This window comes from Ustilaginoidea virens, chromosome 3, assembly GCF_000687475.1.
Source record: "Ustilaginoidea virens chromosome 3, complete sequence".
NCBI lineage: Eukaryota > Fungi > Ascomycota > Sordariomycetes > Hypocreales > Clavicipitaceae > Ustilaginoidea > Ustilaginoidea virens.
Genome location: NC_057318.1, coordinates 2,464,621 through 2,492,438, shown reverse-complemented (window position 1 = coordinate 2,492,438; position 27,818 = coordinate 2,464,621). Strand labels below are relative to the sequence as shown.

The 27,818-nt window shown below is 36.4% G+C and overlaps 2 protein-coding genes across 2 annotated transcripts; one reads left to right on the top strand and one right to left on the bottom strand.

Annotated features, from left to right (window-relative positions):
• Positions 1 to 22,719: 22,719 nt before the first annotated feature.
• On the top strand, positions 22,720 to 25,418 carry UV8b_03747 (uncharacterized protein; the record flags this gene model as incomplete). The annotated part of the gene is made up of 7 exons (XM_043141245.1): positions 22,720 to 22,812; positions 22,871 to 23,001; positions 23,090 to 23,384; positions 23,444 to 23,920; positions 23,977 to 25,071; positions 25,121 to 25,320; positions 25,394 to 25,418. 7 exons carry the CDS (start codon positions 22,720 to 22,722, stop codon positions 25,416 to 25,418), a joined length of 2,316 nt encoding a protein of 771 aa, XP_042997179.1.
• A 1,208-nt stretch (positions 25,419 to 26,626) lies between these two features.
• Positions 26,627 to 27,539, bottom strand: UV8b_03746 (uncharacterized protein; the record flags this gene model as incomplete). The annotated part of the gene is made up of 2 exons (XM_043141244.1): positions 26,627 to 27,190; positions 27,306 to 27,539. 2 exons carry the CDS (start codon positions 27,537 to 27,539, stop codon positions 26,627 to 26,629), a joined length of 798 nt encoding a protein of 265 aa, XP_042997178.1.
• Positions 27,540 to 27,818: the final 279 nt, after the last annotated feature.

The following is a 27,818-nucleotide window of genomic DNA, read 5'->3' as shown; positions in this document are numbered from 1 at the left end:
CCCCCTATTTAGCCTTAAATATTTTCTATATAGTAGTATCTTTAAAGTTTTCTAAGGGTTCTTATATTAGTAAATTATATCCTTTCTACTTTATAAGTATATTATATTTCTATCTTTGACCTTATATATTCTTCGCTATAAATATCTTTTTAACCTTATATTCTTCGTATAGGTTTATAGAGTCTTAGGGGAGGATAAATAGGGGCTTAAATTATATATTAGTTATTACCTAATTAAATAGTAGATTAGAAGTAGCCTATTCGATTAGATTAATATAGAAAACTAGATAAATGCCCTATAGGATATTAAGCTAGATATTAAGCGGTAATAAGATAGTAATAATAGTATATTTAGTAGAGATCTAATTAAGCTTTTTATATAGGCGGTTCGTTTTAATATTCCGGAGGTTTAATTATACCTAATCGCTAATCTAAAAGTATTCGGCCGGGCATTATAAACGGTTAGTAGTATCTTACTATTATTACTATGCAAAGGCAATAGCAGCCTAGGCTAATTCCTATCTTTCTTTAAGGTTACTAAAAAAGAGAGCTATATACCCCTTCGGGATAGTTAAGCTTAGGGTTACCTTTAGGGGCAGGGCAATAATCGGAATATTAAACCTATTAAGCAGCCGGTTTAAGCTAAACCCGGTAATAGATAATATCTGGTTATTTAACGTAAGTTAATATACCATAAGATAGTTTAGCTAATTATACTAATTAAAAGAAACTATAATATAGAGGACCGCTTATACCTCTTAGTTTATTCGCTCTATACCGCTATCGGTTTAGGGATAGTATACTATAGAAAGAAGTTGCTTAATCCTAGCTAATTTATAAAATATAGACTAAAATTAGCTTACCTAATCCGAACTTTAATTACTAATAATCTCCTTAGGAAAACTATAAAAGCGCTATTAGTACTATTAGAACCGCTCTATATAATCTTCTACTTTCATTAAGTATATAGCTTCTAGCTAGATATATTTTAATAAGTAGTTTATTATTACTATAAGGAATCGCGGGTCGGATGTATTATAAGCAGGAAGGTTAGTTATAAAGTCGACTAATATCTACAACTAAAAGCGGTCTATAATTAATAGCGCTTATAATAAGCCTTAGTGTAATTAACGGCTCTTATATACCCTACGGCATTAGCAATTCTAAATATATCTCACTACCTCAGATAATATATTATCGAAGTAATAATCTTATCGTAATAGTTAAAAGGTAGTATTTTTCTTTAGGTGGCCCATAATAGGTAAATTATAATAATATTAGATTACTATAGTAATTAGGGGCTTAAACGATAGGAGCTATACCTATACCCGGTAAAAGAGTATACTATATATATTTAGGGTATAATTAGTAATTTGTTTTTATATTGCTACTTCTATTAGAAATTATCGTTCCTTATTTATAATTACTATCTATTAGGCCCGATATATATTATCTTTAGATATTACTCGGTCCTAAATAGTTTAGAGATAGGAGTCGGTAAAAATATATAAACCGCGGGGTAGGGTAGTCTTTAGGGCCGAAATTAGTATCTTTTCGCTTTCTATCTTATCTATATTAAGTGCTAAAATAGATAGTAGTTTTAGGATTTAGCTAATTTATAGCTTTACCCTATCTGCCTCTTATTCCTACCGAGAAAGCATATTAGGGCGTTAGGCTTATAACCTAGGCCTATACTAAAGGTAGAAGTTAAAAAGCGCTAGAGTTTCGGCCTATTAGGCTTATCGCTCGGATATTTCTCATAGCTAGGCGAAATACTTTAGGTTCTTATAGTCGGTAAGGATAATAAAGGGGGAGGCTATTAAATAGAGTTCTACTAACTACGCCTTAAAGCAAGAGATAATAATAAGGAGTTCTTTATCGTATATAATATAGTTTTATTCTATATCTAATAAGCAAGCAGAATAGTATATAATAGGGTAGAATATACTATCTTCTCCGATCTACAATAGATAGCTATTAAGTGCTATACTAGAGCTATTTACCTTAAGGATTATCTCCTTATTAGGGTCCTATTAGGCAAAAACTAAAGATAATATAAAATACTGCTTAAGCGCTTAGAATGCCGCTTCTTCTTCATCTAATTATTAGAATAGGACCCCTTTTTTTATTAACCTAACTAAAGGGTCGATAAAGCGGGAGAAGTCTAGGATAAAATCGCAGTAGAAATTAGCAAAACTAAAGAAACTATAAATGCCTTTTAATTTTATAGGTGCTTTTTAGTTCTAAATAGCTTTAATCTTTTTAGGGTCTAAATAGATTTCCTTTCCAGCCATTATAATATATCCTAGGTATTAGACTTCTTTTACTATAAAGTCGTATTTATTAAGATCTAAATTTAAGCCGGCCTTTTATAATCGTCGAAGGACTTCCTTAATATGCCCTATATAGTCCGCCCTTAATCCCTTAGTATAGATTAAAATATTATTAAGGTAGGCAATTATAAAGTCTCTTAGTATATTCCCTAAGGCCCTATTAATATATTTTTAAAAGGTTATAGGGGCCCTAATTAGACTAAATAGCGTAATAAGCTATTTAAATAGTCTAAATTATATATAGAATACAGTTAAATATTTATTACCTTCTGCAATATATATCTTATAGAACGCTATGTGTATATTAACTTTAGTAAACTATTTCGCTTAGGAGAGGGATTATAAGGTCTCCTTAGTTAAAGGGAGGGGGTATTAGTTTTAGATTATAACCTTATTAAGGGCCTAATAGTCGATATAAAACCGCCACCCACTATTCCCCTTCCTAGCTAGTAGGACTAATACTACTACTAATAAAAAGCTTACTTAGATTTATCCTTTATCTAGTAAATTAGTTATTTATCTCTAAACCTTAAGTAATTAGTCTTATAGTATATTATATAATAGGCCCTAAGGTAAGTCTAATTAGCTCCTATCTATAGTTTTTTTAAATCAGATATAATAGTCTAATATACCCTAGTATAAAGGGAGACTAAAAGCCTTCTCCTTATCGAAGAAGTCGGCGAATTCTTATAATTCTATTAGGAGTACCTACAGCTCTTATAATTGTAAGGCAGAGACTTAATAAGGTAGTAGTATAATATAAAGGATATATATTATCTCCTATAAGCTTATCGCTATAAAGGAAATCGACCGATCCCTAAAGTATTTCACTCGCTTTAGTATACTATAGAAGACTAAGCTAAAGATATTTACCGCAATTAGACCTTATTATCTTTTCGTCGATTCTTTAACGATAAGGCTACTTATTAATCTAATCTTTAATTAGTAATACTTCGCCTACAGTATAATATTATAATGCTCTATCTAAAGCATCCTAAGGATAATATTATATATAAGGCCTAAGATAATATAAAGTATAACTATAGATGGCTATCCGTCGATATTAATTACTATATAGATAATATAGGTAATAAAGAAATATATTACCTTATATTCTCCTAAACGGCTTTAAATATCTACTACTATTCCGATTTCCCTATATTATAGTAGGCAGATAGGTTAGAGGCTTAACTGTTATACTATTTTTTCGCTTATAGCGCTATAGCAGTTATATCCCGAGTCAATTAAGGTATTAATAAAGGTATAAGATTTATATAAGATTGGTACTAAAAAGGGGTATCTATTTATTTATTTTGCAATCTCTTTTAATTCCTTTTATAATTAGGCTAGGGTCTATATGCATATTTTAAGCCCTCTAACGAGATTAGGTTTAAAGGCTATTCTTTTTTTTAATCTTTATCGCTACTTTTAACCTCTATAACTTATAAGTTAAGTAAGGCCACTTTAACTATATTAAGTCAGATTACCGGCAATAGGTAATATATAAACGTCTAATACTTAGGAGAGCTATACTAAAGGCAGAGGCCTTTCTTCCTATAATCTTTATATCGTTCTTTAGAGACTTATATTGCCTTAGGAGTATACTAATTACCCTTCGAGTCTAGCTTATTAACGCCTAATATTTATATATCGCCTTTAGAATCTTAGGCGTATATTAGTTAGGAATAGGCCGAGCCCGATTAATAGTTAATAGTTAGGCTAATCTCGATATCAATAGCAATTTATTAGTAATAGTCTACCGCTAAATAATAATTATAATAGGAGACTTTAAAACTAATAATCTTATTAGCTATATAAGCATTAAGCGCCGATCGGAAGTATTTTAATTTAACTTCCTTAGGCTAACCGAGACCGCTAATAAGCGTAAATTTTTCTTTAAATCGAATAAAGAAGGCGGCAAAAAGTTCCTTTAGGCCTTAGCATAAAGAGTACTTAAGCTTAATAATAGTGCGATCCTACTAATATAGGTCCTTAAAGAGATATTAAAGGTATTTAAAAAACCTTATTATATTATAATCGCAAGCCGCTTGGGACTTCATAAACTTTAAAAACGCAACCGCTTGCTACAACTCACTGGAAGATGGCATCGCAGGAGTCTTAGACCATATTAGCGAGACCCCCTCGCTGCGAGGCGGTTCCCCCATAGCAGTAGGCCCGGGAGCAGGCTCGTCATCAACATCTAGTGCAACAACGGAACTAATAGGGCTTCTATCGCCGGCAGTAGTAGCAGGAGGCTGAGGTCTTTCGACCGACGAGAGAGGCTAGGGCTCGCCGCCATAGGTGCGCTCTAAAGCCAAAACCCCTCTCTCAATAAGCCTAAGGAAGTCGGCCGGCAGCGAGATTAGGACTATAGGCACTATCATTCGCATTATAATAGTAGAATCGTCTTGACCCTTTCGAGGTACCAAAATAACTAGTATAATAGACCGACACATAGCCTACTAGGCCTCGTGGTAATCGTCTTCATCCACCTACCAAAATCAACCATAAAGTTAAGGGATACCAGCAAACTAATATACTTACTTCCTGCTCGCAAGCGTAAGCCTTCTGCAATATAAGCATACTCTCTACCGGTTCGCGGTTCATAGCATTACACATTAGGATATAATAAGGCTTCCGCTTCGAAGCACAAGCAAAACAGGCACCCCCGAGCCCTACCTACTATTAGAAAAAGACAGACAACGATTAAAGAGAACCTTTTACCTTATTAGTTATAATAACGAATAGCCATATCGGCACTGCGGCATATATAAGGACGATACGGCCATTTTCAAGCTAGGCTAAGACCTAACTCCAGAACGGTAGGCATATCGAAGAACAAAGGATACATAAAAACTACTATAGCGCAATCGAGGCGGAGAAGTAAAGGAAAATTCTTAGCAATTTTCAATAAGGAATAAAAAGGGAAAAGGAAAGGAATCAAAAAGGTAGGGCAGATAAAAGAGACTTTATACCGCTGCATACCTATACTGGATCACTCGACCGTCCGCCAGCTGCCCCAACCCACATCAGACGAAGTCAACAATAACAAAACGCGCGACTTACCGCGATACCGCTGCCCACCTAATACTAATGTTACCGCCGCCCCCTATACCTAATAATATTAATCACGTCGGTTCCGATTCATACCCACCCTAAAGCCTAACTAATGCCTAATAACTAATGACTAATAACCACTAATGCAAATCACCGCGCCTATCGAGGCGTGCCTACCATCCACACTTTCCCAGCCCTGCCGCCAGACCTAGTCTCGCGCGACAGGACACCTCCTCATAACATATAATAAACCCCCTTCGATTCCGAAGGGATACCATCGACCACGGACAGTATATAGGTTTTCCTCCCAGCACTCGGGTTTCCTATATAGATTAGGCATAGAGGTACTAGCACTAGGCTAGATGGGGGCTTATCCCCCCCCTAGATAGCTTAGCTAGCGTAATATATATATATAATCGTAAGCTATACTATTCTCGAAGAAGGCCGCGATTTATAATTAGACTATAGATAAAAAGTTTTAGAAGATAAATATCTATTAGGTCTTCTTATCTTTAATAAACTCCCTATCGACCTTAAGCTTATATTATATAAAGGTCCGCTAGGCTGTAAATATAGCCTTTTTGCTATTAAAGGGGTCCCCTATTGGGATTAGCTTATACTTTAGCTAGGTATCCTAAGTAGTAGGGAGGGGGGCGTTCTATTATACGACTAGAGCCAATTAGGTGGCATTTTAAGAGCTATTTAACTAGTTCGCAAGAAAAGTCTACAGTAAGGCAGTAATAGTAGTAAGGTGCTGCGCGTTAGTTTATATCTGTGCCTCTATCTGCTGTAATCCTACTGTAAGCTGCTCTACTTGGGTATGTATATTACGTTGGGGGCATTATAGCTTTAGGTTCTCTCCACTCGGTTCTCTAGGTATACTTATCTCGATATCTTATATAGCCTGCATTATTGGCTCTATAATGTGAGGTTATAATAATAAGGCTAAGAGAGTCTATTTAAATATAAAGGACTAGCCCTAGGGCTATTGCGAATAGGCGTCGAATGAATATATTAAATAAACTAAAGAGGAAAAAGAGAGGGCCCGAATAGGGGCCTCTAAATAGCCTATTTATGCCCGTATATAGCACGGGCCGAGTCCTTAGCGAGCCCTCGTGACCCCGTGCCGATACTCCTAAGGCTAATCGCGGGCGTAGCCCGAGTCCTAGCCATATTGTGGCGCGGGCGTAGCCCGAGCCCGTGACAAATAAAGATAATAAGGACAATAAAGGCAATAGGGATAAATGGGGGGAGGGCAATAAGGGGAATAAAGGGGGGGAGGGGAAAGAATATACCCCTAATATTAAGATAATAACTATCGATTAGTTTTAACCTATAGAGCTTAAGAGATTTACTTATTCCTAGGGCTCTTTATTCCTATTATAGGATTATTATAAATATTATATAGGGGCTATATAGGTATTCTTAGTGCTACTTTTAGCTATATTATACTAAAGAGATTATATAAATTAGAATTAGTCGAATCTATTAATACTAAGTATTTAGCAGGCAATTATTTATATAGTATATGGTTTATTAAGTGCGATAGATATACTATATTGGTTGTAAAGTAGGCTAGGGCTAAAGCTAGGCCTAAAGAGTCGGCGTTAATATCTATAATACTTTAGGCAGGAGAGGATAATACAATAAAGGTCTTCCAGGCCTTTCCTATAGCAGTAAAAGGGTAATAGTACTTAGGGGACTTATTAGAGGCAGAAAAAAGAATTAAGGCTGATTTTTTCTATATAGAATTAGGTAAGTACTACTAACTCGTACTTCTATAGGCCTTTATATAATTAGGTTATTTTAGCTATCGATTAGAAGTCTAATGCTTTTTTGGCTGCTAAGGTCCTCTATTAAAAGTATCTCGCTTTTACTATTACCTTATTATTTTACTATTAATTGTATTAATCTTTTATTAGTCTTTTTATTATTAATAGCTAGTAAAGGTTAGGGTTAGGGAATAGGGTATAAGCTAGGGGTCTTTAGTAATCGCGTCTTTATTAGTATTAAAGTATCGCTACTACTACTATAGATATACGGTTAATCCTATTGGTTATACCTATTTTAGCTATTCTTTCGAGGAACCTTTATCGGATATAATTAAAGTAGAGGTTAATTAGTAGTATAGCCGCCTTAGTCTTAAGGGTATTTAGCGGTATAGCCTTAAAGGCTTTAGTAATTATACGAAGGCATATTAATTACTCTATAGCTAGGGATTTTGCAATACCCTTTATTACCCCTCTAGGGGCGGTAGGGATATACTATACCTTTATACTAAAGGCAATAGAGGTCTAAATAACTTATATATAGATTAGGTATGCTTCTTAATATTAGCATCCCTATATAGAGGCCGCTATTGCCGTAAGTATAAATCGCTACCACTCGAGCTTTTTAGTTATTTTAATATAGTATTCCCTCCATTTTAGCTTATAGTATATCTTAACTCCTAAGAATCTAGTATATTATTTCGGCTATATTATAGCGGTCTTAAGCCGTACTAGGGTCTTATCCGCCTTATATATATAGGTAAAGTAGATAAGCTTACTCTTACTAGGGTTAAAATTAAGTCCTATTTACTTAAATTAGCTATCGTAAATAGCCTATGCTTTCTCGAGTAGCGCTTTAGTCTCCCTTATATCTCTCCTATATATTATAATATTTATATCATCGGTAAAGCCTAATGTAATAATTAATATAACCTCTTATAACCTCTTATAAAGTGGTATAATATAGATAAGGAAGAGGATAAAAGAAAAGGGGGATTTTTAAAAGACCCTAGCGGTAATTAGTAGTTTATCTATAAATTGCCTTTTAAAATAGATTCGCGCTAAGCGTAAGGCGGTAAAGCTATATACCTATACCGCTAGCTATAGTAAGAGTCCTTTTTTTAGTAATAGGTAGATAAAGCAGGTATAATTAATAATATCGAATGCAGCTAAGATATTTAATTAGAATAGTAAGGCGATCTTACTATAATATTAAGTTATATATACGATTTCGATTAGTATGCTTAGCGCTATATCGATTGACCGGTTTACCCTATTGCCTATTTAGAGGTTTAAAAAAAGGTTACCCTTTTTAAAAGTAATAGTAAGCCGCCGTACGACCGCGGCTTCTATAATTTTTCCTATTAGATTAAATAGTAATATTAGTCTTTATCCTTTTATTTTAGTATATTCCTCTAGCTTCTTCCTTAGTTTCTATAGTACTATTACTTTAGCTTTTCGGTATTAAGCCGGGTAGTACCTAGTGCGGTATATCTCGTTTAGGAGGTATATAAGAGCTATAATAAGTAGGGGGCTATATACTTTAAGGAATTCTATTAGGAGCCTATTAGGGCCTAATGCTTTCTAGCCTACTATATTGCATAGTATAATATATACCTTTTTATAGGTAAAGGAGTCGGTAGGGGGGAATATAATAGTAGCGAGCTAGGGGAATATCGGATTGGGGATATTATTATAGGTAGCCTAAAAGGTAGGGAAGAACTATTTAGTAAGGACCTATGCTTTTTCCTTATATATTATAGCTTTTAGGCCTAGATTGCCTTATTTTAGTAGGGGGATCTCTTTTAATTTAGGCGGGAGGCCGCTATATAGGCGGGCCTATTTCTTTAGGGACTATAGGTTAGTATTCTAGGCAGTAGCTTTATTAAAGGCTTCTCTTTATATTTAGTACTATTCCTCCTATACGATATAAGATTAGGTTGCTTCTGCCTTTTAGGCGGCATTAAGATTCTCTAGGGTATAGTATACTATCTATTTTCAGTAGGCCTTTTTTATGGATTTTTAGGCTATTTTAGTGCAGGAGTTCTATTAGGGCTCTACGCTAGGAGCTTTAGGTGCCTTCTTTAGGGCTATAATATTAGTAATACTCTAGAGTTAGCCGGTAAGCTATATAGTATATATATCTATTTTGGTAGGGGAGTAGAGCGGGGCTATTATATAGGGGATAGTAAATTGGTTTTTTGCTTTAATTTAGGTAAGGTATCGGTTAAAAGACTTCTAGCTATTTTTTACTAGGGGGGCTTTTATATAGTAGTTGCCGGTCTCGATATATATAAGCTAGGGGATATAATCAGACCTAGTAAAGTTAGTATTTTTAAGATACTTTACTATAATATCTTATATAACCTATATATAGTCGATAGTACTATTTCTTTTCTTAGGTGCCTATTTTATTACCTTACCGCGAGGGGTAGCTAATTTAAGCCGCTACTAAATTATAAGTTTAAAAAGGATATTAATCTTAGGCGAGGTCTAATCTAGGCTATCCTAAAGAGGATAATATATATTGAAATCCCTAATAAAGATACTATAGGGGCAGGGTAGAAGCTTAGCGAATACGATAAAAAGGGTTATTTAATTTAGTTTATAGCCTAAGGAATAAATCGAATAGATATTAGTATATAGTAAGGAGATCCTATATTAATTAGGTCCCTTTTTGCTAGACTATATGCCAGGCCTATACCGCTTATAAATATATATTGCTGCTCTTCTACTATACGATACTAGTATATATCTTTTAAGGTTAGGGCTTAGCGGGGCCTATCTAAGTATAATAGGTTTTTAGATCGTAATAATATTAGGCTCGCGCTAATAGTAAAGTACTAATTATATAAGGGTAGTTTTCTTTTATATATTCTAGTAGAAGACTATTATTATACGGATAATCGCAAAGGGGTTAATAGCAGTAATATATTAAAGGTAGCTATAAGTTAGGTGCCTAAGGCAGGCGCGGTTATACTATAGTCTAGGGCAAGAGCAGCTTAAAGGAAGGCGGTAATACTACTTCTAGCTCTAATATAGGAGGTCTTACTTATACTTCTAATTAGGCGGCCTTATTTCTAAAAGAAAGGCTTATATAAGGGAGACCTACTAATTATGCGGCAATAGCCCTAGTCCGCAATAGGGATAGTATTAGCTGCTAATATAATATGCGAGGTAAAGAGCCTTAGTCTATTGATATAGGAGTTTCTAGCGTTTTCCTATTATTCGTTTGCTACCTTATAGAGGCAGGACTATACTAGGTAAGGTCTATAATAGTTAAGGTAGGATTTGCATTAGTTCTATATAATAGCTAGATAGCTTTATTCACCCTCTAGGTGGCATAGAGCCGCACCGGCTATAGCAGGCTACTACTATATAGTACGCAGCGATATAGCCGAATTTAAAGCAATTATAATACTAATAGGGGTATATAGTATCGTTATAGGGTTCGGCTTTAAATATCTCTATTTAGTATATAATACCGGCTTTATAGAGCTTATTTATAAAATTAATAGAATCGACCCCTATAATTAGAGGCGCTTATATTATAGTCCCCCTAGGGTAATAAAGGGAGACCTTAATAAAGCCTTTTTTATTAGCTTTAATAAGATTTAACTAGATATCCTTTATTGCGGTATTTATAGTATAATAGGTCGGGAAGCTTTTAATAATAATACTAAATAAGTATCGATTAAGTTCTACTTTTTAGCCGAAAGTAGGGCAGACCTAAGTTATATCTATAGTATAGCTTACCTTTTCTTCTTTAAAGGTGATAATTATATTACTACTATAGAGTCTATAGGCCGTAATTACCGCTCCCTCAGTAGTAGCCCTATTAACTATATTAACGATTTCGATTAGAGTATAGTTTTAGAGGATTCTACTAATAATATTTCCTTTAATAAGGACTTTGCGGTAGATATAGGGGGGTACCGCTAGGGGAGCTAGGCTGCATTAAGGTAGTATAGCGGCAGTATATCCTTATATAGCGATAAATACCTATATAGTAGGGGCTAGCGCGGTCTTTAGGAGATTCTATATAGCCTTATTAATTGCGGTTTTAATTGTTTGCATTAGGGTTCTAATAGGGGTATAAATATTTCCTGGGTTAATCTCCTACCAAACGGTTTCTACTATATAGTTTATAGCCTTTCGCACTCTTCCTAATACTACTAGGGGGATATAGTCTTATAGCTTTTTTATAAAGTCATTAATCATATTAGCTATAGGTCGCATCTGCCCTTAGATAGGTTTAGTCTCGGTCTATTTGCACTGCGTACTATTCGCAATCGTAATAGTCGGGTTATAGCGGCTTTATATAATACCGCCCTTATTCCCTCTATCGATATCTATTACTTTATTTGCGCCTACCGTGCCTACTCTTTAGATGCGATATACTATAGGCGAGGGGGGTAAACGGATGAGAAAAGGCGATTAGGAATATTAGAATTAATTTTAAAAGCGGTTCTATACTGCTACCTAGGTGCGGGCGAAATTGCGAAAGTTTTTATAGGAAGATCTATTATAAAGTCGATAGAAATCTATAATTAAAATCGGTCTAGGATAGGCAATAGCTGCAGTAGGCCTTAGCGCAATTATCGGCTCTTATATACCCTATAGTATTAGCAATTCCGGATATATCTCGCTACCGCTAAAGATATATTATTAAAGTAATAGTCGCGATATAATAACTAAAATATAGTATTCTTCCCTGGATGGCCTATAGTAGGTAATTTATAGTAGTGCTATATAATTATAGTAATTAGGGGTTTAAAAGAAGGGAGCTACATCTACCCCCGGTAGAGAAGCATGCTATATATATTTAGGGTATAATCTATAATCTATTTTCTTATTAAAGCCTCGGTTAAAAAGCATCTCTTGCCTATTACTACTACTATTTAGTACACCTTATATATTTTATCTTTAGTAATAGCCTAATTCTAGAGTGCCTGAAGGTAGGAGTTAGCGAAAATATATAAGCTATTAGGTAAGCTTAATCCTAAAGGTATAATTATAGGAACCGGTTTAATAGTTAAGTTTAGGTAGAGTATTAAAATCGATAGTAATTTTAAGATCTAGCTAATCTTTAGTATTATACTACTAGCTTTTTATTTTTATTAAGATAGGGCGTTAGGGTATTAAGCCTATAACCTTAGCTTATACTAGAGATAGAAATTAAAGAGTATTAATATTTCGGCCTATCTAGCCTACTATTCTAATATTTTATAGGGTTAAGTAAAATACTTTAGATTCTTATAGTCTATAAGAATACTAAATAGGGAGGCTACCGATCGGAGTTTAGCTAACTATACTTTAAGATAAGAGATAATAGTAAGAAGCTTTTTATTATAAATTATATAGTTTTATTTAGTATCTATAAGGCGTGCGGAATAGTATACGATAGGGTGGAAGACTTTATCCTTTTTAATTTAAGAGAGATAACTACTAAAAGTAGTACTAAAGTTATCTATTTTAAAAATTATCTTTTTATTAGGGTCTTATTAAGCGAAAATTAGGTATAAAATAAAGTAATACTTAAGCGCTTAGAATGCTTCTTCTTCCTTATCTAATTATTAGAAAAGAATCTTTTTCTTTATTAATTTAATTAGGGGTTCGGCAAATTATGAGAAATTAAAAATAAAATTATAATAAAAATTTATAAAGCTAAAGAAGCTTTAGACCCCCTTTAGTTTTATAAGGGCTTTTTAGTTCTAAATAGCTTTAATTTTTTCGGGGTCTAAGCGGATCTCTTTTCCTACTATTATAATATAACCTAAATACCAGACCTCTATTATAGCAAAATCACACTTCTCTAAGTCTAGATTAAGATTAGTATTTTAAAGTCGTTAGAGTATATCCTTAATATATTCTGTATAGTCCTCTTTTAATCCTAAGGTATAAATAAGGATATTATTAAGGTATATAGTCGTAAAATCCCTAAGTGTATTTCCTAAGGCCCTATTAATATATCGTTAGAATATTATAGGGGCTCTAATAAGGCTAAAAGGTATAATAAGCCACTTAAAGAGACTAAATCGTATATAAAATATAGTAAGGTATTTATCGCCTTCTGCAATTTAGATTTTATAGAATATTATACGTATATTGACTTTAGTAAACTACTTCGCTTAGGATAAAAATTATAAGGTTTTTTTAATTAATAAGAGGGGATATCAATTTTAAGTTATAACCTTATTTAGGGCTCGGTAATCTATATAAAAATGCTACCCTTTATTCCCCTTTTTAGCTAGAAAGACTAAAGCTACTACTAATAAAAAGCTCGCTTAAATCTATCCTTTATCTATAAGGTCGGTTACCTATCTCTGAACCTTAAGTAGCTAGTCCTATAGTATATTATATAATAGGCTCTAAGGTAGGTCTAATATACTTTTTTTAAGGCCTTTTTAAGCCGAATATAATAGTCTAATATACCCTAGTATAGAGGAAGGCTAGAGGCCTTTTCTTTATTAAATAGGTCGCTAAATTCCTATAACTCTAGGGGTAGTACCTACAGCTTTTAAAGAGATAGTATAAGGTCCTAATATAGCAGAAGCATAATATAGAGGATATATATTATCTCTTATAGGCTTATAGTAATAAAAGAGGTCGATTAGTTTTTAGAATGCTTTACCTACTAAATTATACTATAGAAGACTAAACTAAGAATATTAACTATAGTAGGGCTAGACTACTATATTATTGATTCCTAGATAATAAAATTGCCTGCCGCTCTAATCTATATCCAATATCGTTTCACTTATAATATAATATTACAGTATTCTATTTAAGAGAGACCTAAGATAATATTATAGGTAAAGCCTAAGATTATATAAAGTATAATTATAGAAGGCTAGCTATTAATATTAATATTTATACGAATAATATATATAATAAAGGAAATTGCTTTTTTGCATTCTTCTAAATAGCTTTAAATCTTTACTACTATTCCGATTTTCTTATATTATAATAAGCAGATAGGTTAGAGACCTAACTATTATACTATTTTTTCGCTTATAGCGCTATAGTAATTATAACCCGAGTCGATTAAAGTATTAATAAAAATATAAGATTTATATAATATTGGTACTAAAAAGGGGTGCCTATTTATATATTCTATAATCTTTTTTATCTTTTTTATATAAAATCCTTTTTATAATCGATTAAGGTTCTAAGTATATATTTTAAGCTCTCTTGCGAGATTAAGCTTAAAGGCTAGTCTTTTTCCCTAAAAGTTATTACTATTACTATCCTTAGCGGCCTAAGAGTCTACTATAGCTATTTTAATTATTCCTAATCTATAGGCCCTTTATAAATAGTATTTTTATATATAGTAGGTAAAAATACTATAATAAAGGTAAAGGTCTTTCTCCTATCGCTTATTAAAAACCTTTTATAAGACCTATTTAGCTATATATTACTTACTCTTTAAAGTAAGCTAGTTAATACCTATTATCTATATATTACCCTTTATATTTTAGTTATTATTTTATTAATCGTAAGGAGGATTAAAGTAGCACCCGGTTATTAGGCTAGTCTTAAGGTTAATAGCGATTTAATAATAGCAGTTGACTGCTATATAGTAGTTATTACAGGAGACTTTAAGTCTAATAATCTTATTAGTTATCTTAGCATTTAATGCAGAATAAAGGTATTTAAGTTTTACTTCTTTAGGCTAATTAATTCCTCTTATAAATACTAATTTTTCCTTAAATTAAATAAAAAAGGTAGCAAAAGGTTCTTTAGGGTTTTAGTATAAAAAGTACTTAAATTTAGTAATTATATAATCCTATTGATATAGATCTTTAAAAAGATATTAGAGGTATTTAAAGAACTTTACTATATTATAATCGCAGGCCTTACTATTCTTAAAAAAAGCTGCGATTTATAATTAGACTATAGAAGATAAGTTCTAAAAGATAAATATCTATTACATCTTTTCGTTTCTAATAAAGTCTTTATTAACCTCGAGCTTATATTATATAAAGGTTCGCTAGGCGGTAAATATTATCTTTTTGCCGTTAAAAGGGTCCCCTATCGGGATCGGCTTATACTTAGGTTAGATATGAGCCGTATTAAGAGTGGTAGGGGGGATAGGTCCGCCCTATTATATTTTTAGGACCGGCTGGTATTCCGGTTAGGGTTTATTCGCCTGCTCTATAAGATAAGCCTATAAAAAGTTTATCTGCAATTAAATCTATTATATTCCCTCGGAAAGTTGCTGCATTTAGGTGTATATATTACGTCGGGGGCGCTATTGCCTTATACCGTCTGCCCCCGTCTTATTGAGTATGTTTATTTCAATATTATATAACGCTTGCATTATTAGTTCTATAATACGGAGTTATAATAGTAAGGCTGAGAGAGTCTATTTAAATATAAAAGACTAGCCCTAGGGCGGCTACGAATAGGCGATAATAATATATATTAAATAGACTAAAGAGGAAGGAAAAGGATTTAAATAGGAACCTTCTATCTAGTCTATTTATATCCCGATTATAATACGTATTGGAGTCCTAGTATAGTCCCGTGACTCCGTCTATTGCCCTTCTTAGGCTAGACGCGGGCGCAGCCCGTATCCTAGCCATATTATAGTGCAGGCGTAGCCCGAGCCCATGATAACTATCCTATATAGAACTACTCTTAAAGAACCTCTTTAGGATATAATACCCTCTTCAAATTTATATTAAAATAGAAGTTAAACCTTATAATACTATAGGGAGAGATAATTAAATAAGCCTTAGGTAAACGCAATAGTACTATCGATTTTATGTAGTATATATATATATATTAATTACTCTAGCTAAGCTATCTAGGGGGGTTGGGTCCCCATTTAGCCTAATGCTAATACCTTTATGCCTAATCTATATAGGAAACCCGAGTGCCGGGAGGAAAACCTATATATTATCCTTTATTAATAGTATCCCTTCGGTCCTAAAGGGGATTTACTATATATTACGAGGAGGTATCCTATCGCATAAGCCTAGGTCTAGCGGCAGAGATAGGAAAGTATAAATAGTAGAAACGCCTTAGTGGGCATAGTGGCTTATATCGATATCTTTATAGGCTTTAGTAATCGTTAGTCTAGCTCTAGGGTAGGTATATATCGCTTCCGGCATAGGCGGTATTATTGGGCGGAAGTGGTAGTAATAACGTTAGTATCGGGTGTATAGTAGTGTCGCGGTGAGTCGCGCGTCTTATTATTATTAATTTTATCCGATATGAGTTAGGGTAAAAACAGCTATTAATATAGCTAGTGGATAGTCGAGTAATCTAATGCGGTTATATAGCGGTATAAAGTCTCCCTTACTTGCCTTACCTTTTTATTCCTTTTCCTCTTCCCTTTTTATTCTTTTTTAAAAATTTCGGAAAATTTTCCTTTACTCCCTTATATACAGTTTTGCCTTAGTTGCGTTGCTATAGTTTTTATATGCTCTTTATTATTCGAGATGCTAATTATTTTTAAATTGGGTCTAAGGCTCGCCTGAAAGTGGCTATATCGCCCTTATATGCGCTATAGTGCTGATATGGCTGCCTATTACTACGACTAATAAGGTTAGAGACTAACTGTATTTATTACTTGCCTTTTGCTGATAGTAGTTAGGGACTGAGAGTGCTTATTTTGTCTATATATCAAAAAGAAAGCCCTATTATATTATAAATACTAAATTGCATTGCATTTGATATAGTTCTAAATTAATTAGGGTAAAACTAGGTTAAAGTACTGTAAATCGCAAGCTAGTGCAGAATATATTAGTATTGCAAAAAGCCATTGCCTATAGGCAGGAGGTAAGTCCTATAGTATTGTTAAAATCTTATGGTAGTCTACTAGACTGCTGGCCCTTCTATCGTCTCTTGGACTCACGACTGTCCCACCAGATATACGGTGGTCTTACCAACCTTGGGCCTTTACCGTTTACCTTCCGGATTTTCAGTGGATTAGTACTGTATACCAAATAAGGTAGGCCTTTATCGGGCCTTATTTTTGGTAAGGCTTGATATGACGTATCAGGCCTTATTTTTAAATATATGGTAAGGCGGCATATGACGTACCGGGCTTTATTTAAAAATATTTAATACGGCCGGATATTACGTAGGCACACCGGGCCTTATTTAAAAATATTTAATACGGCCGGATATTGCGTGGCCACACCGGGCCTTATTTAAAAATATATTAATACAGCCGGATATTACAGGGGCATACCGGGCCTTATTTAAAAAAAAAATATATTTAATACGGCCGGATATTACGTGGCACACCGGGCATTATTTAAAAATATTTAATACGGCTGGATATTACGTGGCACACCGGGCATTATTTAAAATATTTGGTAAGGCTTAATATGACGTATCAGACCTTATTTTTAAATATATGGTAAGGCTGGATATATCGTGGTATAATGGGTATTACGAGGAGCTCTCTTACCAGCTATCTTAGATGCCTGGGCCTACCCTCTCTCTTAGATATATTTAGGATAGTTTTTCCCCTTCTTTCTAGATAGTAGAAAGGTAGCACAATTGAACTTGTTAATGCACTATATGCCTCTTGACTCTTTTCACCTTTCCTGCGTTTCTGGTTATTTATATTTGTCTTGCCTTATACCGGCTTCACTTTATATTTACCCTCAGAATTGTAGTAAGTATACTAGTGCTTTTTAATTCTTCGGCTGACTTTAATAAGTAGATAAAGACAAATATTATAAGGTCTAATAGGCTGTATATCACTCTATTGCGCTAGTAACTTTAGTTCCTTAAAAGGGCTAAAGTAACTCCTCTCTTAGAATATGTATATTAGTGCCCATTGTTTAGATTGCTCTTCTGGTAGAGTTTTTTAATCTTATTAAGAGGGGAGTTATAGCTTTAGAGTGCTTTTATAGTAGGGAGCCTTAATAGAAACTTTAATCTCCCTCTGCCGCCGGTAATAATACTATAGGCGATAGTAGCTTTATAAGTTCTATTATTGTTTTTTTAATATTAATAATAAGCTTATATTTAGGCCGGCTACTCCTAGAGAGGAGGGACTGATATATAGTAAAGGGGTCTTACCGACCTAATTCGAGACTCTAGCAATACCTTCCTCTAATAAGTTATAGTAAGCGGTTGCATTTTTAAAGTTTATAAAGTCTTAGTCTGAGTCTTAACTAGTAGCTTCTACCTCTAGGATACAATTAATACTGCCGCCGAAGCCCCTTTTATCTACTGTATAGTCTACGCCTCTAAAGCAGGCTAAATTAGTAATTCCGTTTCTATCTTCCCCTTAGCTTTAGGTAGATACCCCTACCCTTTCTCCTTTTAAAAGAAAAAGGGAGGGGTTAAAGGCAGTTAAGCTGCCTTTAAAAAGAACGCTAGGTCCTTCTATTAAGGTTAAGCAAAAAACTCGCTTAAGGTCAATAATATCCCCTTCCCTAGGGGGGAAAAAGAAGGGTAAAAAGAAGGTAAAGGTAGCCCTTAATAATAATTATAGTAATAGCAAAGGTGGTATAAAGCAAGTAGAGAGCGGGAGTATTAGGAATGCTAGGGGTACTAAGGATCTAAGGCTATTTACTATATAAGTAGCCTATAAAAAGAAGATATATTTTCCCTATCCGAGAGGTTAATTATATCTTTATTTATAATTATCTATACCCGCTCTTAGGCTAATATATATATGTTTAATAAGATAGGACTTTCTTAGATCCTTAGGTTCCTATCGATAGTAATATATAATATTATAAGCTCCTTTTTCTGGCCCTAGGAATTAGTTAATATAATAGGGACTTAATATATGCTATATTGGGGAACGGTAAGGGCCCCTATAGTATAGAGGATAAGTGCTTTTATAGTTATTTTCTAAAGTTTATATTATCACGCAAATTACACGCTAATTAGGTTAATATTAGCGTAGCTATCTAAGGCTGCAAACGTTTCGGTAGGGATTCGCCCCTTTTTAATAGTAATAGAGATATAAAAGCGATATCCTATAGGCACTACTAGCCTAGCGGTAGAGGATAAGGCATTTACTTCTACTATTATACATTTTCCGAAGTAATTTAGGGCTCTTTCGGTTATTTATCGTAATTATACCTTAAGTAAGCGGTACTACTATAATTATAGTAATAGCATTAGCCTTTTACCTTAGTAGTATTTAAGGTAGTTACTAGGCTATTACTTATATTATTAGTATAGCGCGATATATATATGAAATCTACTCGATCTAATTTTCCGACTTTATAAAGGTATAGTATAAATAGGTTTCCTAATTTCCGCTTATTTTTCCTACCTATAGTATCCTAGAATTATTAAGCTATCTATATTACTTCTTCTTGTAGTTTGTCTATAATAGACTTATATAGGTTTATATAATTCTAGAGGTTAGGTTAGAGTTTTACAAAAAAAGATAGCATATAGCTCTATTCGCTAGTTCTTTTTAGGTATTTCTCTAAAGAGTTAAAATAAATACTAAACTCGATCGGGCTTTAGTAGTCCTTTTATTTTATATTCTTAAATATAGTAGCAATCTAGGCCTCTTTATTAGCTATATCCTTAAGAAGTATAAGGGTCTAAAATTAAAATTCATTCTAATCCTCTTTAAGGTATTACCTATATTCTATAGTCTATTCGTTAAGGTATCGGTCCTACCTCGCCTAATATACTTAATGCATATAGTTAAGTGTGAAAAGGATTTTCCGTAATCTTTACGAAACTTATGCCTAATACTATTAAAGGCGTATATAAAGTCATTTATCTAAATTTAATATTTCTAAGGGTTAGTAGAGTATATTAATTCTTTAATATTACAGACTTTAACTTTAGCTCTATTACTCTCGCTAAAATCGCTAAAATATCAGTAGGATCTCTTTAGCTAATTAGTTATAATTAGCCTAAGTAGGCGATATAATTCTTCCTCTTAGTCTTATAACTATCGTAATTTCTATAATTGCGCGATACGCTTATAAATAGTAAGTGCAACCGCTGCAGTATCTAAGGGGGTCGCTGCCTTAGTTAGGGTATTAGTAGTGATATTCTGTGTACTTGATTGTATTAGGTTCTCCTGTGAGGTGATTATAGATCTTATAATATAGGGTGCTATCTTAACTTTAGAGAGCCTAAAGAGAAGCTTTAAAATTATAAGGGCTGGGAAGGCTAGGTAGGGTTAATCTAGTATATTAGACTAAAGCTTAAAGAGGGATCAAAAGTGTCTTAGGCTACCTAGCTATATATATGCGAGTCTGCTATAACTTAAGGCTGGTTCGTAGGGTTTGCGCCTCTGCTATAACTTATAGCTGGTTCGCAGGGTCTATGCCCCTATGGTCGCCGACTATTTTTATGTCCTCTTCCCAGGATTATGGGTCCTATTCCACGTCCCATCCTATGGTCGCGGGGCGGGACCTTACAATATATTTAGGTTCTAAACGGGGTTAGTATAAAATACTTACAATAGGTAGAGGTTTAAGACCTACCGATAGGCTTTATAAAGGGATAGATTAGGTCTCGCTATAAGAGGAGTTAATAGCTAGCTATAATAGGGATAAATTTCAATAAGGATACTAATGCGATTAGGGCGAAAATAATGCTTCAACCGATTAGCATATAATATAGGCTTAATGCAAGATAAACTTACGATAATGGGGACCTTTAATGCTTATTAATAGCCTTAGTAAGAAGAAGAGAAAAAGGAAAAAAGTACCCAACGAGAAATAATAAAGACTATAGGGGGATTCCTAGCCGGCAGCTAGTGAAAATTTTTTCATAACATTCCTAGCTGCATCGGTTAACCTCTAGCTAGTGGTGCAATAACGAACTTTTATACGCTTCCACTATGCTATTCTTAATTAACGACTATACGACTCCTGCTAATTGTGTAGCTATATCCGCGACGCTTATAAATATATCCTTCTTATACCCGATAATGGGCCTATATACGGACTTAAGGATATTGCGGCGTAGCATTTGGTGATATTAGTGGTCCCTAGCGGAGGATTGATTAATGATAGAGGGCGATTTTTCCGACTCTAGGGCGGAGGAGGGGGATATATTACGGGCTCGGGCTACGCCCGCGCTATAATGTGGCTAAGACTCGGGCTATACTTACGACTAGCCTCAGCAGGACTATATAAGCTAGCGGCATAGGGTTACGGGACTACGCTGAAGCCTCGACCTATGCTACGTATGGATATAAATAAACTATCTAGAGGCCCCTATTCGGGTCTTTTCTCTTTCCTCTTTAGTCTATTTAATATATTCATTCGACGCCTATTTGCAGTAGCCCTAGGGCCAGTCCTTTACACTTATACTGTTAAAAATAGGTAAAAAACCTTCAGATAAAGCTTTCTAATAGCTTCGCGCTATAAATCTATTTCTAGCAGACTATTCATCGCATTTTATAATAATAATAGGGCTTCGGCTAATACAATAAATAGCTCCTTAAGCTATAATAAATAATGGTGATTTAATATAGCATATAAGATTAATAAGACCCTTATTAAATCGTTTGTAAGGCTTCCGGAATACCTATTTTAGTATATTTATTATTTGGTTAGCTATAGAAGTCTCGTTAGAAAAGATAACCTAAGTAGGATACTATATTAGTAAATAGCTATTAGAAGGGGCTATTTTCAGTTATATTTATCTCTATTAATTCTTCGACCTTTGACAGCTAATAACGTATTGTAACGAAGTGGCCCAATTGGGCCTTAAGCGGGTGTCTGCGCATATTGTCTGGGTTTTGGCCCAACCTTCTGTCTGACCATTAGGCCAGACAAAAGAGTACGTATTATACCAAGTTACTATGACTTGGTACAATTGACACCTATATTATACTAGCCGCGCGCACTTACTGTAAGCTTGCCTTTTTGGTATGAGACGGGCGTAGCCCAAATCCTTGACACGTATAAAAGAAAGCCTTTTTACTGCTATTTTTTTATATTGGTATTCTTTTTATAGCCTTTTATTTGCGTTATTAAAAGCCTCGAAGGCACCGTCGGATAGTCGAGCGGCTTATTCGGCTACATATAGCGCCAATTAGGGCACTATATATAATGCTATTGTTCCTTTTAATAAAAAGAACAATATAGCATTTTTCAGCCTCTATAAGCTTTAGTAGCTAGCTAAAACGAGGCTTATTTTCTAAGGTTGCATCTTCTTTCTAGCGTTTAAATATCCTATATGTAGTTAATGGTGATATATCAAATGCAGTAGCTATTGTGCGGTAGATTTTACCTTGCAATATTTCGGCCATAATAGCAGCTTTCTATACTGGCGAGAATTCATGATTCCTTTGACGATTTCCGGATATTTCTGTACTAAAGATACGATTTCTGGGCATTATTGTGGTCTATTATAGGCGTTATAATATAAAGGGTAAAATTGGTTGAGGTGCGAAGACTTCGCGTCGCGCGATTTTGTTCGCGCATTATTGGAGCCCCACTGTACCTAATTCCTTGCCACCCTGTCCACCCTGTCCAAGCCGTATGCACATACCATCACTCCTTCCTTTGCAACGCTTTTCATCGAAAACCCCCATTCGCAAAAAAGCCATTCTTCCTCTTGGCTTACAATTCACGACTTACATTAAGCAGTACCATGGATTACGACAGGCTGAAAGAGGAATGGAGCGAGGTTGAGGAACGCGATGGAGTGCGTTTGAGTTGGAACGTCTTCCCTAGCTCACGTATGGTTCGTATCAAGGTTGTAAATCATCGCAAAGTTGGCATCGATCCTAACACAATATCAGGAAGCATCGCGACTAGTGGTTCCCATAGGAGCTTTATATACTCCTTTAAAAGAAAAGCCAGACACGCCTCTCCTACAATTCGAGCCGGTCACGTGTAAACAACCTTGCCGCTCTGTCCTCAACCCGTTCTGGTACGTTGCAGAACTGTTACTTCTCCAGGACAGTACAGATTGCAGCAATATACTATGTTGGTAAAACGGATTGCTGACCTATGTATAGTCAAGTAGACGTTCGGGCCAGAGTTTGGATTTGTCCTTTCTGCCTCTCCAGAAACCAGCTACCTCTACATTACAAAGATATTACTGCCAATGCTATTCCACCCGAAATACATCCAGTCAACACCACAGTCGAATATCGGCTTTCAAGGCCGGCTCCTACACCACCAGTATTTCTTTATGTGGTTGATCTTTGCCAAGAGGAAGACGGCCTTTCTTCACTGAAAGAGTCTCTTGTAATGAGCTTGAGCCTCCTGCCCGAAAATGCACTCGTGGGCCTCATCACCTTTGGGACAATGGTATAATCACTTGTATCTTCGCAGAACTTTTCTAATCTTTACTAATTTCTGTGGCGTAGACTCAAATTCATGAGGTGGGATATGAAGGCTGTTCGAAATCTTACGTTTTCCGAGGTAATAAAGACTATGCCGCAAAACAAGTACAGGAGATGCTTGGTCTTTCATCGTCAGGAGTACGTACTAGCGCACAAGGGCAACCGGCACGCTCCATGTCTATGGGTCCCTCATCCAGGTTTCTGCTTCCCGTCCAGCAAGCGGAATTTCCACTTACAAAAGCTCTGGAATCGCTCCAAAGAGACCCCTGGCCAACAGCTAACGACCGTCGAAGCTTGAGGTGTACTGGCGTTGCCTTAAGCGTTGCAATCGGATTAATGGAATCTACATTTCAAAATTCCGGCGGTCGTATAATGCTTTTTGCCGGAGGACCTGCAACAGAAGGACCTGGCATGGTAGTTGGTCCCGAACTTCGTGAGCCTATCCGGTCTCATCACGACATTGATCGCGATAATGTGAAATATTACAAGAAAGCTTTAAAGGTGAGCTACCGGTGGTTGCTCAACAAGGCCAATGCTAATATTATTATTCTGAGCAGTTCTATGACAATTTGGCCAAACGTGCCGCACACAATGGTCATATTGTTGATATATTTGCCGGATGCCTGGACCAAGTCGGTCTATTGGAAATGAAAAGTCTCTGCAATTCCACTGGTGGTCACATGATCCTCACGGATAGCTTCACGGCTTCCATGTTCAAGCAGTCTTTCGTTCGCATTTTTGAAAAGGACGGCGACGACCATCTCCTTGTGGGGTTCAATGCAGTTATGGAGGTCCTCACCACTAAAGAACTAAAAGTCACAGGTTTGATTGGCCATGCCGTGTCTCTGAACAAGAAGTCAGTTTCTGTGGGAGAAACAGAATGCGGCATTGGAAATACATGCTCGTGGAAGATGTGCGGAATTGATCCTCAAGCAAGCTATGGAGTTTATTTTGAAGTTGCGAGCCAAGGTCCAGCAACTCATCAGCAAGCGCCCCAGAAAGGCATGATACAATTCTTAACATACTATCAGCATTCGTCGGGACAATTTCACCTCCGGGTGACTACTGTCGCTCGTGATCTTAGCGGTCCAGCTGGTGATCCTGCAATCGCCCAATCCTTCGACCAGGAAGCTGCAGCAGTGCTAATGTCACGTATTGCTGTGTTTAAATCCGAAGTTGATGACGGCCCAGACGTGCTTCGATGGGTTGACAGGATGCTTATTCGATTGTGTTCGAGATTTGCAGACTACAGGAAAGACGATCCTTCGTCTTTCAGGCTGGAAAAGAATTTCACTTTGTATCCACAATTCATGTTTCACCTCCGAAGAAGTCAATTCCTACAAGTTTTCAATAATTCGCCGGATGAAACAGCATTCGACCGCCATGTTTTAAATCACGAAGACGTCGGCAATTCACTTATTATGATTCAGCCAACATTAGACTCTTACACCTTTAATCAGGACGGCGGTCAACCTGTTCTGCTCGACTCGGCTTCCATTCAGCCTACACATATCCTCCTCCTGGACACCTTCTTCCATATTCTCATTTTCCACGGGGAAACGATTGCTGAGTGGCGTAAAGCAGGGTATCAGGACCAAGAGGGATACGAAAACTTCGCCGCCCTGCTGGAGCAGCCTAAAGAGGATGCCCGCGTAAGTTTGATAAAGTTTGCATTGGTAAAAAGGAGCTAACAATACCCAGGATCTGATCACTGATCGATTCCCGCTCCCACGATTCGTTGTCTGTGACGCTGGTGGTTCGCAAGCTCGATTCCTACTGTCCAAATTAAATCCTTCCACAACACACACTACTGGACCTTATGGCAGTGTAGGAACCTCCTCAGCTCAGACGATCTTTACCGATGACGTATCCTTGCAGACTTTTATGGACCATCTGATGAAGTAAGCAGCCTCGCCCCTGCAGTCTGCAGTCCGCCAGCCAGGGACGTAGCTAACATCTTTACGTTTCCGACAGATTGGCCGTGAGTGGGACCAACTAAGAGAGGTTGCGCAAATAGTTTATTATAAATAAGGGTTTTGAAACTCAGCGTTGCATGTCTTGATATAGCCCGGTTTTATGTCCATTTTATGGCGCAATATGCGCTGGTGGCATGTTTCGTGATTTAGTTCAAAATTGCTTATCGGCACCTTTCTCTACCTTATCGATGAAGTTTTGCTATCCTCTGTATATTTCTAGTCAACGACTTAAACCCTGTCTGCATTGAGCGCGATGCGAAGTGCATCGACGCGGTTGCTGTTGATCGGGCATCCCAGATATACACGTTCATTGTTGAGATAACAGCTTATACTGGCGGATATTTTGGCTGGTCTATTGTAGATTCGGGGCATAGCTTCCTCGTATCTGTTGAAATGCACCAGGGAAACAATATGCGCAACCGGTGGGATTGGCGAGCACGGATTCTCGGGTGGTCCTCACAAATTTTCTGTATGGGTTTTCTGCTTAAGTTGCGTCGCTACCACCTGATACCGCTATGCCAGGTAAGGTGCAAAAAGCTTATAGGCATTCCCGTTGTATCACATCGCATCGCAAGGCTAGGCACAGCCCGAGCCATAATCATATGCTGAAGCATTTCGGAAGATCGAGCAGGTGAGGGAATCGTATGGGCAATTAGTCCAGGGGCGACGGGCCTGTAAGTTTTAGGGGAGTGTAGGGGAGAAGAGAGAGGTCATACATCGCAGATAAGCGCAGAGATCTCTACTTTGTGTTTCACGATTTCTTAGCGTGAGTCATTTACACGCACGCATAGAGAGCTCTTCCGGCGCTATGCCGCAGCCGCTAGCCCGCGATTCTAAAGCATCTGGTCTGGAAAAGTTATCTTATATAGGTACTTAGTGTATCACGGTTCCGCGGCCTAGGTTCGACTGCCTAGTAGTGTATATATTATAAAGCCTGACCCGGATGTCTGGTAAACACTAGGCAGGGGAAACCAGAAAAAATTTAATGTGCTGAAGCATGTCCAGCAAACCAAAGTAGGGCATGCGCCGAACATAAGAGCGGTGTTAATTACAAGCTACTAATATCGTATGGGAAGAAGATTGTACTATTACCAGTGATGTAGCGCGCGGCTGATTTTGTTTATGGCGCTCAGAGGGGGGGGAATGGATTCAGAGTCGGCAAGTACGACTCACGAGAAGCGACAATAAAGTCGTGAACATGGTTTCCCAATTATTTTAATACAGCACCTAACTACAAGACATGCGGTGCCCCACGATCTCGTCCTCCTCCAGCAGGAATCAAGTCGTTGTTGAAGCCGTCTCTGGACTCTTCTGAAACCTGACCGTTGAATAGACGTCTCCACCAGGAAGGTGCGTCGAGGGGTCGGGATCCGTTATAAAGAGGCGGGTACACGTCATTAAAAAAGTACCAAACATGGCCAATCACCACGCCCATAATCTCATCTCTCGGAACGGAACCATGCATGAACAGGCTGAAGGTCATGAGTACCCAGGGCAAATATGGTGCAGTGAAGACGAGCAACCCCAGAAAGCTAAGCCGTGTGTCTGGGTTCCGCCGAGACCAGATATATACAAGTGTCGACGAAAGAGGTTGTCCGAGGAAAGGCATCGAGACCAAGGGCGATAAGATTATTAGGCTGGCCATGGCGTAGAACAGCAGCCAAGAGAACTGGGCTGGCGATCTACCGGATGACTCTTCCAGTAGACGGGAGTATCTCTGAAGAAAATAAATGTGAAAAAGTAAATCAAGCGAGAAAGGCCCAAAATAGAAAAACGTGGTGAGGAGCCGCCAGTACTGCGACGTAAAATTAGTCGGGTAACCGTTGAGTAATGACGCAAAATCACGGGTTATTGACCAGCCAGAAACTGCAGACAGCAGTACTTTTCGCTTTCGATGGCTGTCAACCTACCTGTGACTTGATGAAGACAGCTCGGAAACTGTAAAACAGTTGAAAAGGCGTGACAATATGACATTGAACAAGAGCGCTCGTTAACACTGTCGCTGCTGTCCACCAACGGGTGCAGACAGGCATTTCCCAAAACCACTCCTCCAGTGGCAAATGGCCGCCTTCCACGACTTGGTTCATGGCTAGATGTTCAGACAGCCTCAAAACTACACCTGGGAAAGTCTCGTCTTTGGGCATGGGTTTGAGGCCCAGATCCAAATCGAGTCAACGAAAATTGTCGGATGGATGGATAATGATGAAGATAGATGCCGATTAAATACGTGGACAATCAAAGAGGTTTAAGCTGTTATATTCGGTTTCCAGTTTCAGTCCTTTTGACGGAAACATGACTAGCGTGGGACAATGGGAAAGGTGGCCTTACTCTTATCATGCCGTTCCATTATCCTTAGCTTAAATGCGTCATTTACGCAATTACATAAACTTAATAAAGAATGTTTTACTATATTATACTTCAGA